This window comes from Salvia hispanica, chromosome 5 (assembly GCF_023119035.1).
Source record: "Salvia hispanica cultivar TCC Black 2014 chromosome 5, UniMelb_Shisp_WGS_1.0, whole genome shotgun sequence".
Classification (NCBI taxonomy): Eukaryota; Viridiplantae; Streptophyta; class Magnoliopsida; order Lamiales; family Lamiaceae; genus Salvia; species Salvia hispanica.
In genome coordinates this window covers 21,470,680-21,487,996 of record NC_062969.1, presented here as the reverse complement: position 1 = coordinate 21,487,996, position 17,317 = coordinate 21,470,680, and the positions used below count along the sequence as shown (strand labels likewise).

At 36.2% G+C, this 17,317-nt stretch overlaps 3 protein-coding genes across 3 annotated transcripts; 1 reads left to right on the top strand and 2 right to left on the bottom strand.

Annotated features, from left to right (window-relative positions):
* Positions 1-4,857: 4,857 nt before the first annotated feature.
* On the bottom strand, positions 4,858-7,632 carry LOC125189625 (proline-rich receptor-like protein kinase PERK2). The gene is made up of 7 exons (XM_048086885.1): positions 6,714-7,632; positions 6,542-6,634; positions 6,302-6,477; positions 6,090-6,216; positions 5,764-6,025; positions 5,477-5,687; positions 4,858-5,343 (listed from the first exon to the last, which is right to left on the bottom strand). The coding sequence occupies exons 1-7, from the start codon at positions 7,630-7,632 to the stop codon at positions 5,173-5,175; spliced, it is 1,959 nt and encodes a 652-aa protein (XP_047942842.1). The 3' UTR covers positions 4,858-5,172.
* A 1,686-nt stretch (positions 7,633-9,318) lies between these two features.
* On the top strand, positions 9,319-11,856 carry LOC125189623 (U-box domain-containing protein 70-like). The gene is made up of 7 exons (XM_048086884.1): positions 9,319-10,306; positions 10,383-10,747; positions 10,824-10,950; positions 11,029-11,275; positions 11,343-11,463; positions 11,542-11,631; positions 11,701-11,856. The coding sequence occupies exons 1-7, from the start codon at positions 9,319-9,321 to the stop codon at positions 11,854-11,856; spliced, it is 2,094 nt and encodes a 697-aa protein (XP_047942841.1).
* Positions 11,857-12,823: 967 nt separating this feature from the next.
* Positions 12,824-14,167, bottom strand: LOC125189622 (putative late blight resistance protein homolog R1A-3). The gene has a single exon (XM_048086883.1). The coding sequence runs from the start codon at positions 14,165-14,167 to the stop codon at positions 12,824-12,826; it is 1,344 nt and encodes a 447-aa protein (XP_047942840.1).
* Positions 14,168-17,317: the final 3,150 nt, after the last annotated feature.

Sequence of the window (17,317 nt, the reverse complement as noted above, 5' to 3'; positions counted from 1 at the left end):
ATGAGTTGCATTTTGAGTCTATTAATAGAAGAATTTGGGGAAGGAGAAGTTGACACTTATGTTTAATTGGTTGGCTTAGCATTTGTTAATGGGGTTAATTTTTTAATTAGAAACTAATTAAACTAAGGTGATCAAATAGAAAATGGCACTTACTTTTTTCTACACGCTTATTAAAATGGTTTAAGTTGATGTGGTGGTTTGATCAAATCTTTTTCTTTAAACCTGCACCCTTGAGAAAAATGTGTGGCCACAATAGAATATTGACCAATGATAAAAGAAAATTAAACTGACGTAATATGGAAGTCAATTTTGTTAATCTAGTGAATTACATAGACTGTATAACACTCTATTCGTTGAGTGATCACCGATACCAAGCTTTTTTGTTTGTTGTCATGCAAATAAGCATCGAAAGATATATACTTAGATTATCAATCGAAATTTCAATTAAGTTTAAATTATTACTAGTACTATTAATTAATGGATGTAAAGATAATATTACATGCTCATAAGCACATGGTCCTTATATATAACAGTTAATCCACTATAAAAAATACGAAAAATATTTCAGAACGTGAGAAACTGATTGATGTCTTTTATTATTCAAATATAAACTCTTTTATATGGATCTCTTAGCTTTCTCAATTGAAGAATGACAAGTAGACTTATTCCAAAAGCAATGGATGTATCTCCATACAATCAAACCAAGAGAAAGAATTGCACAGCTAGTGAATATTTCTTGATGTCCAAATACAATATCAATGATGAATATTTTATTCTTTCCCGTAATTTACGTTGCATATCATCTTATTCTTTAACAAGAAGATGCTGACGCAAAAATTATTTTGGTAGAGGCTATATATTCTAAATTTCGAATTTAAAATTTCGGGAGAATAATTTGTACTGATAATAGGAGCTTTTGCACAATAAACTATATATAAAATACCAAAAGTTTGATGAGAATATATAACTAAAAAATAAAAATTTGTCTTGGTAGGGAATTAAGCCCCTTTCCTTTACTAGCATAAGGTGTGTCGGCCTATGTTAACAAGCATATGGTTTTTGATATTTCATGCCCGAAGAAAAGCAACAGAGCAGTTCATAATTTACCACATTTTATTGGCTATACGTTTTTTAAATGTAATCACTCAGATCTTCAATAGTCATATGGAAATATTATGGCTATTTATTTAGCTTACTAGTTACTACTACTATTATTGATAGGTTACTAGAGAATTTAGTCGTGATAGTTTACGATGTCTTCCTACTAATTAATATAGTTAGTGGAGCATTGTTATTTGTTAATATGGACAAAATAAATAATCCAAACACATTTCGTGAATGTGTAATTAAGCAGTTCGTGGTTGACTAATTATCTTTGAATTGGGGCAAAGAATAGTGTAAGCGAAACTTCGTTGCTACTCCGAATTTATTTGAGCATATGCCTATATATTAATATTGTCAGAGAAAAAGGTGCAGGTGATGGCTGATAAATAATGTTAAAACAAGGGAAATAAACAATTGATAAAGGAATAAAATCATGAATCAGACAATTTCAACAGACATTCTCAGCACGTGCTTGCTTTTGGGAAAGTGGACACTAATTCGACCAATGAATTATTTTATCTCATAGTTTAACTTAGTGAAATATGACTGAGAATTCCCTTGTTTTGTTATGTTTGTATCTTGCATCTTGTTTGTGAGACTGTTTTAAGGGGTTTTCATGTGGATTAAATATTGACTTCAATGTTTAATGTCACAAACCTCGAAGGTTCGACCATAAGTCAAGAACTAATAAGAAAACTCATAATGGTGTAGTGTGTATTTTTATAGGCCGGACTCACAATATTGCACTTAATTAGGTCATACTCCATCCGTTCCGGATAATTCGTCCCAGTATTCCATTTCGGTTCGTCCCACATAATTTGTCCCACTTCACTTTTACCATTTTTGGTAGTGGACCTCATATTGCACTAACTCATTCTTACTCACATTTTATTATAAAACTAATACTTTAAAAGTAGAACACACATCCCACCAACCTTTTCAACTCATTTTCCATTAGATTTCTTAAAACCCGTGCCGGATCAAAGTGTCCCAAATTATCTGGGACGGAGGGAGTATCACGTAGCACCGAATGTTTGTTGATTGTCGTATTATTGCTTTTTTCTTTATGATTTATACGACTGGATTTAATAAAAAAAAAATTTCGGTAAGAGCACTCCCAATGCACTCGGCGTTAAATCCGGCGTTTTATCGCCGATTATCGCCAAAAATTCGCCGGCAATGGGGAGGAATCGGCGATAATCCGGCGTTCCCGAAAATTCGCCGGATTATCGCCGGATTATCGCCGACCACTGTGGGCGATAATCCGGCGATAAAAATAGTTTTTTTTTTTTAATTTCCCCCCTATAAATTTAAAATTTAATAATTAATTTAAAATAATTTCCCCCCTATTTTTTTTTTTAATTTTCGTCGTTGTAATTTTTTACTCGTGTTTAATACAACGAACTTTATTACTATTATTTGTCTTGTCTTATAAATTAGCTAGCTTTATTATATACAAAAATAAAACAATTAAATTAGTAATGATGTAAAAATGAAATGTTTTGTTAGGGAGAAATAAGGGAGAAATAAGAGAGAAACCATTGGAGCAGTTGGCTAAAAGTTGGCTAAAAACTGGGGATAAATTTTGGTGCTGATGTGGCGCTGATGTGGCAGGAGTTAGGGAGAAATAAGGGAGTTTTTAGGGAGAGCATTGGGAATGGTTTTTTCTATTATGTACGAGGATATACTCCCTCTGTCCCATTAAAAATGCAACGTTTTCCTTTTTTGATTGTCCCATTAAAAATGAAACGTTTCCTAAAATGGAAACAACTCTATCTCTACTTTTTCATCTCTCTTACTTTACTCTCTCTTCATTCACTCACAAAACAACACTACATAAAATCTTGTGCCGATTTACAAATGTTGCATTTTAAGTGGGACGGAGGGAGTATAATTTTAATTGTGTAGGTAGTATTTTATAAAAAGTTTGATTTTATATATTAATCAAATAATTTATACATTTTGATAGTGTATATTAATTTCATAATTATTGGAATTTAATGAAAATGTTATAGATTAATAAAATAAATAATGAATTTTAAAAGTAAATAGTGGGAACATGTGAATAATATAAATCGTTTAATTTGTGTTCCGACTCCCATGTCGATGCTTTGAGCCTAATCATCTGGAAAAACTATTTGAGTGCTGATGCGAACCCAACCGACACGCATCATGCATCGAGCCCGCTCAAGGACGTACACTAAAAGAGGATGAGGAAGATGAGTAGGAAGATGCTAGAGTCCTTAGGTCTGTTCATAACAAGCTTAAGGCTCGAAGAGGAGGCCCAGAAGGAAGACCCGGGTGTCTCGAGAGCAATACACCAAATTCGGCTCGACCCCGCACCAAATGGGAACTGGGGGTCTGTTCAAACGTCAATCTGCCTACTGAGACGGTGTCCAAATGCTGATTCAAGACCACCATCGTCTTCATTGTCGAAATACCTTCACGTGGGTACCTCACACGCCCAACGGAGTTCGGATGAGAGAGTTATGATCGTTTTAAGAAAACCGCGCAATGTAAAATGAAACACACGGGCGGGTGTTTTGCCAACCCAAAAACACCCGGTTGGGTTTTTTTGCTGAGAAATCAGTTTTTGTCCAGAGACTTCACGCGGGCGGCTGAAATGAGCCGTGGAAAACATCCGGTCGAGTGTTTTGTCCGGAATGTGACTTTTTGACCAAGACTTGTTTTGTTTTGCTTCTTTTTAACTCCTAGTATAAATACTCTTGCTAGGGTTTATTTCAAGTGGCTTTTGAATATTTGTAAGAGACCAATTCTCCATATTTGAGAGCTCACCTTCTTCATCTTTTGAAGACTTATTAAATTCCTTCGGGTTGCATTCGATCTTTTGCCGGACTAAGGTTGATTGTAAAGGTATACTTGCTAGTTCTTGTGTTGCTAGTTTGTGAAGCCATTGGGTGTTTGTATATGAAAGTACCTTTGGGATTTCTTTCTTGTTCTTCACCTAAATCATAACACTAATCCATCCTCTATCCTTTTATCCATTTTTCTTGTTCCATTTCTTGGTTTATCTTGTTCAGTTGTTAGGTTTATTTACAAGAATAAGTTCGGGACAAGTTCACGAGTCTTCAATCTATAAGATTCACATTAAGTGCCCTAACATATATTGCAATAGGTCCATCTCTTAATTATAATTTATACACACGCACGAGCACAGATGTCTAAATTTGGTCAATTTGCTTATATATACAAAGAAATAAAACACTAGGTTTTAAATTAAAAAAAATGTTAGTGTTGACCAGCTTATCTAACCTATTTAATAAAATACTCTGTATTAGATTAATAACAAATTTTCAAGTGAATTCTTATTTGAAATGACATAGTGAAATATCGAAACAAGGAAGAGAAAAAAAAAACCTTAAAACGAGTACAAATCCATCCAATTTTCAGACATGAAACCAACGTTTTTCTTCATCTATTAGCTTGCCTCATAATTTTATGCATCCCATTCACTAAACCAGACAAAACTGAAATTTGTAATGTTAGTTTTCCACCACCTCTGTCTAAGTAGCTGCATACCACAATACTATGTTTCATGTTTCTAGTTTCTGTTTACAGTCTAAAACCAATCACATTGCTCCAACAACATTCTTATGTTTCATTCTTGTTAGCATTTGATCATTTGTTTTTGTATATTTTCTTGTATCTGGATTAAGTTAGTGGCATATCTGAATTTTGATTCATCATAAATATTGGAGTTAAGCATACAGGAAAAAAAAATGAGAATTTTGGTTCATCCTAAATTAAATATTGTTCCCTTCAGAATAGTGCTACCAAAAGAATCACCGGTGATGGAAATAGTGAAGCCTAAAGCTGCTCCGATGATCAGCCATCGCACGCCCGGTAAGGGAAAACAATGTGCAGTTAAAAAAAAAAGCACAAAAACCGATTTATGTCAAATTGAAATGTGGCTCTTTGATAGGCTTGAAAGAGGTTAAAGCATGCACTAGTGCCAAGCTGAAATGCAATCTGTAATAAAAGATCCTCACAACAAGTTATCTTGTTCAACTGAATCCAATCATCGATCATAAAACAGATGTTGACATTCTAGAATCGAGCAGCTTCCCTTCCAATAGGTCTGCGGGTTGCCCGTGGCTGATGTTTCTGGTTATAAACTGTTGTTTCCCATGAAGCGGCTCGGAGATCTCTTAGAACCATGTCCATAGTTGGACGGGCACTTGCTTCGTATGCAAGACAGGATGCAGCAACTGTAGCCATCTGTATCAAGAAGCAAAACATTGTAATCTAATCACAAATGAATGCAGTTGAAATTAACATCCCCTGTTATTCTTTAATTTTTCCAAGAAAACAAAATGTAGAGCAAAGAGAGAGACTAATCAGTTGATTTTACCTTTAAAATTGCCATCAGAGGGTAGGGTTGCATGAGTCCAGGATCCAAAATCATTCGTACCCCGTTCTCTTTAATCGGGTTTGCCCATATCGAAAGATTATCTCCCATGGGAAACGCAGGGTCAAACGGATTCCTACCCTTCAACAGTTCGAGTAGAACTATACCAAAGCTGTAAACATCACCCTCATGACTACTCTTCTCCCTTTGAAATCTACCATAAAAAATACAATTTAAGTCACTACAAATTCCAATTACTACTCATGAAAGATTCAGAAAAAACAACATACTCTGGTGGATGATAATGTGCGCATGTTGGTCGACCAACATGTGGGTCATTGCATGTGTAAGGAGAGGATAGATGAAGATCAGTCATCTTAGCAGTTTCATCGTTAAAAAGCAAAACATTGCTGGATTTGATGTTGTGATGAATCAATTGTTTGTCATGAATGTAGCATACGCCTTCTGCAACATCAACAGCAATTTTAATTCTTTGGGACCATCCCAAGGCTTGACCTGCCACCAAGTAACTTCCATTCTGGTGTTGGCGTCCTGTTGCATAAACACCTCTTCAGCAATGTCAGAATAAACAATGAAATAAGTAGGAAGAGCACACCATGAAGAATGTCATGTAGGGATCCTCTTGCAGCAAACTCGGACACAAAGATTTGGGAATCATCATCCACACAAAAGCCAAGTAGCTTCACCACATTTTCATGATTCAGGCACGATTGTATAAAAACCTACAAAACCATATAGTCTTTAATAAGTTGAAGACTTTGCAATCTTATCAGCAAAAATATAAGAATGAATGTAGGATTTCCAAACCTGTTCCAGAAATGCTTGGTCTGGCAACTTGATGTTGTTCCATTTAATTGCAACCTGTACATTTCCACGCAGAACTCCATAGAATACAGTACTTTCTCTGGATCCATTAGCAATCAAATGATTCCGTTGAAAATTTTCAGTCATGAACCTCAACTCATCTATTGAAATGGAAGGAACTGCAACTGGCAGTGTATTAGTATTCTATTTAAGATGTCATAGAGATGGCCACAGGAACCATACCATGAATCTGCTCGTCTTCTTCTTCTTCTTCAAAGTCTTCTTCTAGCAGTGAAATAGATCCAACCTGATTAATATGATCCTCTTGTGTTGATCCTGTGTTACAGTCATAAGCAAAAATGATGCATTAAACATATTGTTGCTATGTATGGTTATAGACATAAATCAATCTTACCTGTAAATGTCGGAAGGTGTAAGCAACGCAGGGCAGACTGGAGCTCGAACAAAACCTCACTCATGCTTGGCCTTTGAGTTCGATCACGATTCAAGCATCTTTTAGCGAGCTCAAAACATATGTTGAGGCTATCTTCGGAGATATTTCCAGTCACATTCGGGTCTACAATCTCGCGAGGTTTTCTGGTGAAAGCCCAATCAGAGAGGAGCTCTTCTCCTTCAGCACGATTCTCATCAAGTGCTAATTTCCCACTCAATACTTCCAACACTATCACACCAAAAGCAAGTACATCGCTTTTCCTGGTAAGCTTATGACTTAAAGCATAGTCTAAATCAATATACCCAAACGTGCCCTTAAGAACCGTACTAACATGGCTCTTATCGAAGTCCACATGTTTGGCTAGGCCGAAATCCGAAACTTTAGGCACGAAATCATCAGTGAGAAGGATGTTTGAGGTCTTCACGTCGCGGTTTATAATTGAGCGTCCAGGAGTGCAGTCATGGAGATGATGCAGGCCTTGAGCGATGCCGATCAAGATAGTGATCCGTAGATGCCAGGTGAGCGAGGAGGTGGAGAGTTTGAGGTGATGCTTGAGTGTGTTGTTGGATACGTATTCATAGACGAGGATCATCTCATCTTGATCATCGCAGTAGCCAAAGAGAGAAATGATGTTGTGGTGGCGGATCTGAGGCAGGGTTTCAATCTCCTTATCAAACTCCTGCTGGCCTTGTTTGGACTTATGGTCTCGCCTCTTCACCGCCACGTGCCTCTTCTCTTTCTCGATGAAACCTTTGTACACTTTGCCGAAACCTCCCTTTCCAATCTCAAGATCTTTACTGAAGTTGTTTGTGGCCGACAAGATCTCGGCTAGAGAGTATTTAGGAAGTTTTGGTTTGGTGGAAGACGATGATGCTGCCATCTTTCCACCTAAACCTTAGTTGCTCTGTTTATTTGAGTGGTTTCGAGCTTTAAGCAATGGTGGTTTGAATTTTGAGACGCGTTTTTCCTGCAACGGGGAAGGTGGTGATATGGTAGATATAATTCGCTAACATGAAAATTGACGAATATATATGCAGGCAAGATATTAATAAAACACCCTAAAATCTAACTGAAAAACTAAATATAATCAAGGCTAGCTAGTTTCATCTGTCTGAATCCACTATATCAAACGCTTTTGGTAACACTAAACGGAAAGTCGTAAAGGGAGAGATTGGTGGGTGAAATTCTTTTGATTAATATTGATATTCTTCTAACAACCAAATGAATCTTTTGTAGTATTATGATATGACTATAGCCTTTTGAGATACATCGTCCACACCACTTTAAATTATCTATTCAGCTATCTTAACAAATGAATCCACAATGTAATATTATTATTAATTTGACCCCTAAAAGTACCTATCTTAATAAATTGTGTGCTCGTATATTGCATGTTGCATCTTAATCAATTTATTTTTCATGATATTTGACAATAATTTTTGATACTATGAGACAATTATCTATAGCCTTTTCACAATAACTCATCCCTCTCTCTATATTCTCAGTTAAGGTATATGTTAACTACAAACTTACATGTACTTATGCAAACACAGAAAAATTACTTAATTACTTACAAAGCTAGATGATAAGTTAGTTTCAGCTTTAGGTTCACATCAGCAGATGGATACTTATGTTCCTGATCAGTTGTTATTATACCATTGAATCAAAGGGGTTTTTGTGTCACAACTTGAGCCATTCGTGGCTGTGTCTTTGGCTCATTAACATATCTTGTACTTGAATTGGTGGCTCATTTTTTCTAAGCGATAGGGAAGAGGAGCGAAACATGCCACTAAAAGACTACTGACACAAATATGAGCTGTCAAGAATATAGAGGAGGTAGGATGGGTAGTTGATTAGATCTAGTATAAATCATACATGAACAGTATTTGGAGTCGACAGCTCTCCCGGGGTGGTCCATTATCAGAGATCCCTAGGGATCGGGCCCTTGTGAATAGCTCGATAGTTCAATACATTTCTTATGTACCCATAGGTACTATGTTGAATTTGAATCAGATTTTTGATCAATCTATTGATTGATTATTGCCCCCATCAACTGTTATAGACAAGGCAAGAATCAACCTAACACAATCTTTCCTTGTATAGGTACTAAAATGCTTAAGTAAAATGAGTGAATGTAACACTCAATTTATCAATTCAGAATATAGAAACAACTGACAATTGTCAAACTTATTTGGTTCATTAACTTCACTGGTCTTAAAAATCATACTTTAATACGGGGCTGATAGTTTTTTTATTATATGTTGTACACCTATTCCTCTATCGACTAGGACTTATTGAGTTGTCATGAGATATAATATAATAAAATTGCACAACATTGGCAGATATAACTAATCTAATTTAGTACACTCGGTTAAGACTTAACCGTGGAAGCATTTTATCAACTGAGATACGCTTCTTCGTCAATAATTTATTTATTTAACACTTCGGTCAAAGTCTCATTTGCAAGATGATGATGATGAGCCACAAAGTCAACTCTTGGTACCATTGAGATTATTCTGTTTTGCATAACTGTTTGGTATTGTGGCAACTAGTTTGAGATGAAAAGATGATATCATCAACGGCCAAGCAACTTTGTCGTCGATTCTCACTAGCTGAAATCCACTCAGCCACCGGAGTCTTCAGCAACGCGCATGTCATTGGAAAGGGTGGTTTTGGTATAGTCTACAAAGGCCTCATTGTTAATGGCTCTCTGACTGTGGCCATTAAGCGGCGGCTAGCATCAAACCTGAGTCAAGGCCAGAGGGAGTTTGCATCGGAGATTGAAACACTAACTAAGTTCCGACACCATAATCTAGTCTCTCTGATTGGCTACTGCAATGAGGAGGGTGAGATGATTCTTGTTTATGACTACATGTCTAATGGAACACTAGCAGATCACCTCCACAAGAATATCAACGGTGGCTCAACTCTCTCGTGGAATGAACGACTGAAGATATGTATTGGAGCCGGGAGAGGTCTGGACTATCTTCACTCGGGTTGCTCCATCATACATCGTGATGTCAAGCCTACGAATATCCTTTTGGATGACTGTTTCACAGCTAAGGTTTCAGATTTTGGATTGGCCAAACATTTAAGCCAAAATATATTGCAAACTCATGTCATCACAAATGTAAAGGGCTCATTTGGATATTTTGACCCGAGTTATTTTACCACGGGGAGACTTACAAGGGCAAGTGACACATATTCGTTTGGGGTAGTGTTGTTAGAGGTGTTGAGTGGGAGGCGAGCGGTTGAGGAAAAGCTTGCAGAGGATGAGCTGTGTATGAGCATGTGGGCTCAAGAAAAGATTCGAAATGGAAAAGCTGATCAGATTGTAGCTTCAAATTTGAAGGGAGATATCACACAAGATTGCCTCAAGACATTTATTGGGGTTGTTAAAAGATGCTTGCATCATGAACCAAAGAAACGACTCCCGATGAGTCGAGTTGTGGCGCAGCTTGAGTTAGCCCTTGAGCAACAGGAGAGGAGAGGGACCACAGCACAAAAATCACAATTTTGGCTATGTTGGAATAGATTTATTCCATTTAGTAAAGGTGAGTTCTTTATTTCTTTGTATATATATGCATGATATTCAATGTTGATGTGATTAATTACTTTGTGTTGGCACAGGTTCAACACAAAAAGATCATTATGTGGTTGAAGTTGATGAGGTGCCACTAGCCATCTCTACCGTTGATGAAGACTACAAACAAGCTGTCTCCACCGCTGATGGAGATGACAAACAATCTGTCTCCACCGTTGATGAAGTGTTGGAGGACAAACAAGCAACCATCAATGCAGAGGATGCTTATACACTGCCAAGATCGGTTACCACAGCTGATATATTGGACATGACTGCTAATTTCCTTAGAAAGCCATGTTCGAGTCCTTGGTTCCATGGAGGAAGTGTATTCTGTGGAGTCGTAGAAACTGGAGAGAAAGTCGCAGTCAAAAGACTCCAAAAGAAGTTGCCAAACAGTGAATTTCTTGCACAGGTTTGACAATAACATTACATTTGCTGCAAAACTCTATAAAGCATATAACATTAGTACCAAATATGTGTATTTGTAGGTTTCAACATTGTTTAGGCTGAAGCATGAAAATGTGGTTGATCTACTAGCTTGTTCTGCACATAAGGATCTGCAAGTCTTGGTGTATGAGTTTGCACCAAAAGGGTCCTTACACAACCTTCTCCATGGTTGGTTTATCAAAACCAAGATTTCATTATCATATTATAAAACTTAGGAACCTTGTGTAGCTGATTTTTATGAAACAGGATTAAAAATCCTTGAGTTTCAGTCAGATACATGTTTGACATGGTCTGAAACAATCAAAATAGGTGTTGGGATTGCAAGAGGATTGTGTTACATTCATGAAAAGGGACTGATACATCGTAACATCAAATCCAGCAATTTTTTACTCTTTGATGATGGGAATGCTAAGATAACTGATCTCCATCTATCAACCCAATGCTCTTGTAAGAGGGATGGCCTCATCTCGAATAGTGATTATCACCCTCCAGAGTGAGTAAGTTTTTGAGTATTGTTTTTCAGTTTGGATCTGTAAAATTGGTTTGATTTCTTCTGGTAGATGCAATCAGACAGAGAAAAGCGATGTTTACAGCTTTGGTGTGCTTCTGCTTGAACTTTTGAGTGGCAGTGATGTATTTAGACAGAGGCCAAGAGCAAGGAAGGAGCACCATGTGTTGAAGGTATGAAGAATACTAGTTTTTCCACTTTTTGTATGCATTTATGCATTATGACAACTTTGCATACTTGTATGGCACCAGGCAAAACTACAGCTGGGTTCCGAAAATATACAGAAGATTGTTGATGTTAGGTTAAAAGACGCGGAGCACCTTCGTGAGGCAGTGGAAAAGGTAGATGAAAATGACTTCTTGTTTTGCTGATGATTTGGTTTTATGATTGTGATGATTTATTTCAAGCAGATGGTTGCAGTTGCTGCGTCGTGTGTTCGTATTGAAGCTGATCGCCGGCCAAGCATGCGCACGGTTTGGGAAGCTCTCGGGGATCTCCCGAGACAACAAGCGGGAAAAAATGCTTTGGCCACAGAAACAACCTCTAACAATATAACACTATCATAGTTGAACATAATGGAGGTTGTACATTGGTATGCATGATGTGATGAGGTGAGAGGAAATGAAAGAAATTAGAGATTTTATCCATCTTGTAGAGTAAAGATACTCTGTTTTTCCTAATCCTCTAGATTTTGCTCATGTATATTCATTTTATATAGGCATGTTATTTCATTGCCTAATGACTAATGAGGACCGAAACATTGATGGAGTTATACTTGTATAATTAACATACCTAATGATTACTCTCTTGTTTGTTATAAAATCCACTTATGATTTATTAAACTTCGGTGTCATAAGTTTAAAATAATACACAATCAGTTTAAGTCATCATTTATCTAATTTAACACTAGTTTCTTAATCAGGCAACACTTTTTTGTCTTTTTTATCTTGCATACTATATTCTCTCAATACATATTGTTTTCTTAAATATCATGCATTTTATTTATGACATACTTAAACTAAAAACACAATAAATATGCAGCAAATACAGGCCCACAATTGGGTGTTCATAAATTAGATGAAAACATACCAAAAATAGCCCAAAATAAGCCTTCAATATGGCCCAAAATGAAGTTTTAGCCACAGCCCGTAACAACAATTATAAAATATGGCCCAAAAAAACTTTATTTCAAAATCCAGAAGGAAAGGCATTTGGTCATTACGTGTGCATGGAATTCATGTATCAAAACAAGGTAACATTTTTACAAACACTGAAGGCAGAAATTGAAAGCAACGAAATATACCTTAAAATCAAATAAAACCCAAAATTTAAACAATATCCAAACGATCAAACTGGATCCAACATACATTGTTGAAATCAACAAAGTAGTGATTCACAGGTAAAACATGGTGAAATATCCAAAGCAAAAACATGGTGAAATATCCAAAGCAAATTATGTATTCAAGCAAACTATATAGTATAGAGATTTCCTCGACAAGATTCCCTAATCTCATTCACAACTTCAGCTCACATTCAATGAAGGGGAAGTCCCACTGCTTTTGGGTCAAAAATGGAGAGCTCGAACGCTATGTCTTTACGGTGCTTTCTCTTATGAATCCTCTTTGCAGAAGCAACTGCAAGATCAACTCGGAACAATTTCAACCGCTGGAGGCTTAGTATATCAGCAAGTTCAATTGGAACTTCTTTAAGTTTATTACAGTTGTACAGCTCAAGATGTTTGAGTTTCGGGAAGTGATTGGCGGAAGTAACCCAAATCACTAAATCTGTGAGCTTAATATGCAAACCTTCAAGATTGCGAAAACCTCCATCACCTGTCACCCAAGTATCACCCACAAATGCATTATCTTTCAACTTGAGGACCTTCAACTCCTCCAGAGATCCTAGGACATGCATCTGACTCCAATCAAGACTAGTCTTAGATAGAGTTAGGCTCCTTAATCTCGGAGGAAATTTATAGCCTGGGGGGAGATTGCGCACTGGATCTGCTAATGGTGAGTGAGGATATGCATAATTTGATAGCTTCAACTTTTCAAGATAAGCCAGTCTACCCACACATTCGAACGAGTCTTCCTTTCCATCCATTAGCAAGGATAGTCTTCCACGAATGCCCAGTTTCTTCAAATTAGGAGCCCTGCCTAAATTTTTCTCCGTGCAGCTTTCGGGTGAAATCAAGCCCAGTGTTTGTAGGTTTTCAGCTTCTTGTCTAGTGTTACTAACTCTGGGCAAACTAACCGTTGCATTTGTCTTAAAATGCCTTAACTGAACAAAATTCAATATATTTGCTTTGTCTTCAAGGGTGAAAGATGTTGTATCTACAATAAGAGTTTGCAAGTTCGAAAGCTTGGAGAAGTGAGCAGGAAGAACAGATAGAGTGCAGGACAAAGAGAGGTACCTCAAGTGAAGTAATCGGTACATGTCACTAGAAGGCTTGACATCTAAAATTCTAACTGCTTCAAAAGCTGCATAGATAGTTGAAATAGTTACTGAAGGCAAGTTAACTTCATCACTGGAGAAACTAACAAGGGAACGGACACTAGGGCCATGAGGTTTGGATTGCAGAAAATCAAGAACGCAGGAATGGATGCAAAGGCGGTGATAGTGTGGCAGTTCGGAAATTGGGGGTTCAAATACTCCATTTTTAAACTTAATTTCTTGAAGGACATTCTCCTTTGTAGCTTGGATTTTGCAAAAATCATGAAGCATCTCATGAACGCGACATGTTTTAACTTTACCATCAAGACTATACTGGCCAACTACAACCAAGTGCCTGTTGATAAGATCTTCAACATAATTTTGAGCAGTTTCCTCCAAACTCAAACCCTCTTGTTTCCGTATAAACCCTTCAGCAATCCACATGCGTACCAAATGCGATACTGATATGTTAAAATCAGGAGGGAACATCCCAAAATAGAGAAAGCAAATTTGCAAGTGTTGGGGCAAATCATTATATAATTTCTGATTAAAATTAGTGTGTTCAATTCCTCTTACAGCTGTGCCCTGTTCAAAAAACAATATTTCAGTTCAAATAATTCAATTTGCGTACATATATGCATATATTTCAATTTCATACCCCGAAATTCACAGCACTTATGCTACTATTAGGTTCTACTATTAATAAGAATTTTAATTCAAGCAAACCCTAGTTTGCGTCCTTTCTTCTCTCGTCGATCATCTATGTGAGGTATCAGACGTTACATATTTGCATGTATTTATTGAAGCAAATAATTCAAATAATAAATGTTGCAAATGAAGAACAAGAATGATGATGGGAATTCTAAGAAACCCTATTTTTTTCAAGATGCAATTGATTATCAAAAATCAAACTTTTACTTTGAAAACAATTATCCTTATATACAAAGTCTACAAACCCTAGCATTTGAAAAGGAATAAAAGAAAATAATGGAAATTAAAATAAAATCCGAAAAACAATAAAAATTCGTCTCAGTACTAGTCACATCAAAAGAAAATTTTAATCAAAGATATTAAGGTAGTGAAAAGAATTTTATAACCTTAAACATTTCTTCATCTTGCTGTTGGTTGATGCTGAGGTTGGCTATGCCAAACTTCCTCATGTCGGAGAGCTAACGTTTTCGACTTGTTCAGAGAATGTGGCATTCTCCAACTGCGTTTTATAAGCACTGAGTCAATGATTAGTAAATACTATTGTAGTAAATGTAACTAAATCATACGTATCACCTTATAATGATTAGTAAATATATTGTGAATGGATGTAGAAAGTAATATTAGTAATTTTAGTAATTATATATATAAATTTGTAATCTGAAAGGTGTATTTAAATTTAATACTCCATATGATTTTGTATTTCTCTGACCCGATAGGCTCTGCACTAGGTGGGTCTAGGGATGTCAATCTAGCCCAAAACCCACGGGTCGGCCCGAGTTACCCGGTAAAATCATAGGGTTACGGCCAAAAAATCGCAACCCATATTCAGAAGCGGGCTACACGGGCTAACCCGTTCAGGTCGGCGGGTTATGCAGGCTAGCCCGGGTGGGTTGCGGGTTAGCCCACGGGTTGAGCATTTAATATAAAAATATAATTAAAATTTTGGATTATATATTTATATGAAGTATATTTGGTAATATCAATATTAAATACAACATTGATATTAAGAATATACGGTAACTATATCTTCTCTATCAAATTGAAAGTTAGGGTTATATGAAATGCATGATTTCCATTTAATTGTAGTCAGATTCATGTGTGTTATTAATTAAACGATATGTTTATCTATTTTGTTTCAGTTTTCAATTGCTATTATTTTCTTTCTCTTGATCACTTTGATAATACTTTACTATTTGCGATAATATGTTTTTAATTAATTTAGAATATTGGATTTGATAGAAAGTAACATATAAGATTACTATCGAATAGCTCGTGGGTTAGCTCGAAACCCGAAGATTTTGGGTTAGGGCCAAAAATTTATAACCCGAAAAATTCACAGCCCGAATAACCCGCACCCAAATAGCCCGACAATCCGAGTGGATTGGCCCGAACCCGAGCGGGTTAGCCCAATTGACATCCCTAGGTGGGTCTAATAATTTATATAATCAAATCTCGTAAATGAACGTTCTATTCCTATAATTATTCCTTTGATTTAACTTGATTAGGGCTGGTAAAACATACCGAAATACCGAAATACCGCACTTACCATACCGAAAAAATACCGAAAATACCGAATTTTCGGTATACCGCACTTTTCGGTACGGTATGATACCTTACCGGTAGATTAAGGTACGGTAAAGGTATGGATTTTGCATATACCGCGGTATACCGCATCATACCGCAATCACGGTATGTACTGCAAATTACGGTATATACCGTTAATAAATATTTTTTTTAATATATATATTATTTATAAAATTATAATATTTATATTTTTAAAACTAAAGAAAGATTAGAGGCATAGTTCGTAAAGCAGTAGCAGCCATCATTAATTCATTATTCTGTCCTAATTCTAAATCTCAATTCTTCAATATTTTATATATCAAACAGGTATGATTTGCGGTATACCGCGGTATACCGCAACATGGTACGGCATACCGAAATGTCGGTAAGGTAAAGGTTTTCAAATATTGACATACCGAATTTTGCGGTATACCGAAAAATTCGATAAGGTATAGGTATGGCATTTAGTCATACCGCAATTTGCGGTACAGTATGCGGTATGATATTCTCGATGCGGTATACCGTACCGTGCCAACCCTAAACTTGATTGCAATAAATTTGATCTTTCCGATATTCCCTGATACGGCGTGCATTATAATCTTTCAATTTCTATATTAATTGTCCTACTCTATATTTCATTTTCACTTTTTTTGAGCACGTGGGGATTCCACATTTCATTTAACTAATTACTTTCACAATTTTTATAAAATAAATATATGAAAATAAAACTTATATTCAAAAATCAAACAATTTATTAAATTCGTATTGGCTAAATATGGAACATCTATTAAGAACTGGATGGATTAGTTAGTAACTATAGACCCTAGGTGCCTTAGAGCATCCTCATCCGTGCTCTTAGCTAAGAGCACGAAAGTGAACTCGGACCCACTTTTACTCCTTATTCTTAGCTAAGAGCACAACACCCACATCCGTGCTCTTAGCTAAGGACAAGCTCAAGGGTCCCACCATTCTATTATTCAATTTAAATAAAAACATTTCCACAATATTAAAATGCAATAAAAATACCAGGAATACTATTACAAATTACAAAATAATTAAAAATTACATAATTAAATCTTTCGCGCTTCGCTTCCGCAATGAGATTGGTGAAATCTATTTTTGATTTTTTTAGAGAGGGTTTGGGTGAGAGAGGAAGATGTAGATGATTTAGTATGAAAAAAAATGAATGAGAGATAATTTGATGTGAAAAGTGGATGATGAATGTGTGTATTTATAGATGATTTTGGTATTAAAAAAATCTCAAAAATCCAAAAAAAACGTTCATAAACGGCTCTATTTTTTGGGAATCCAAAAATATAT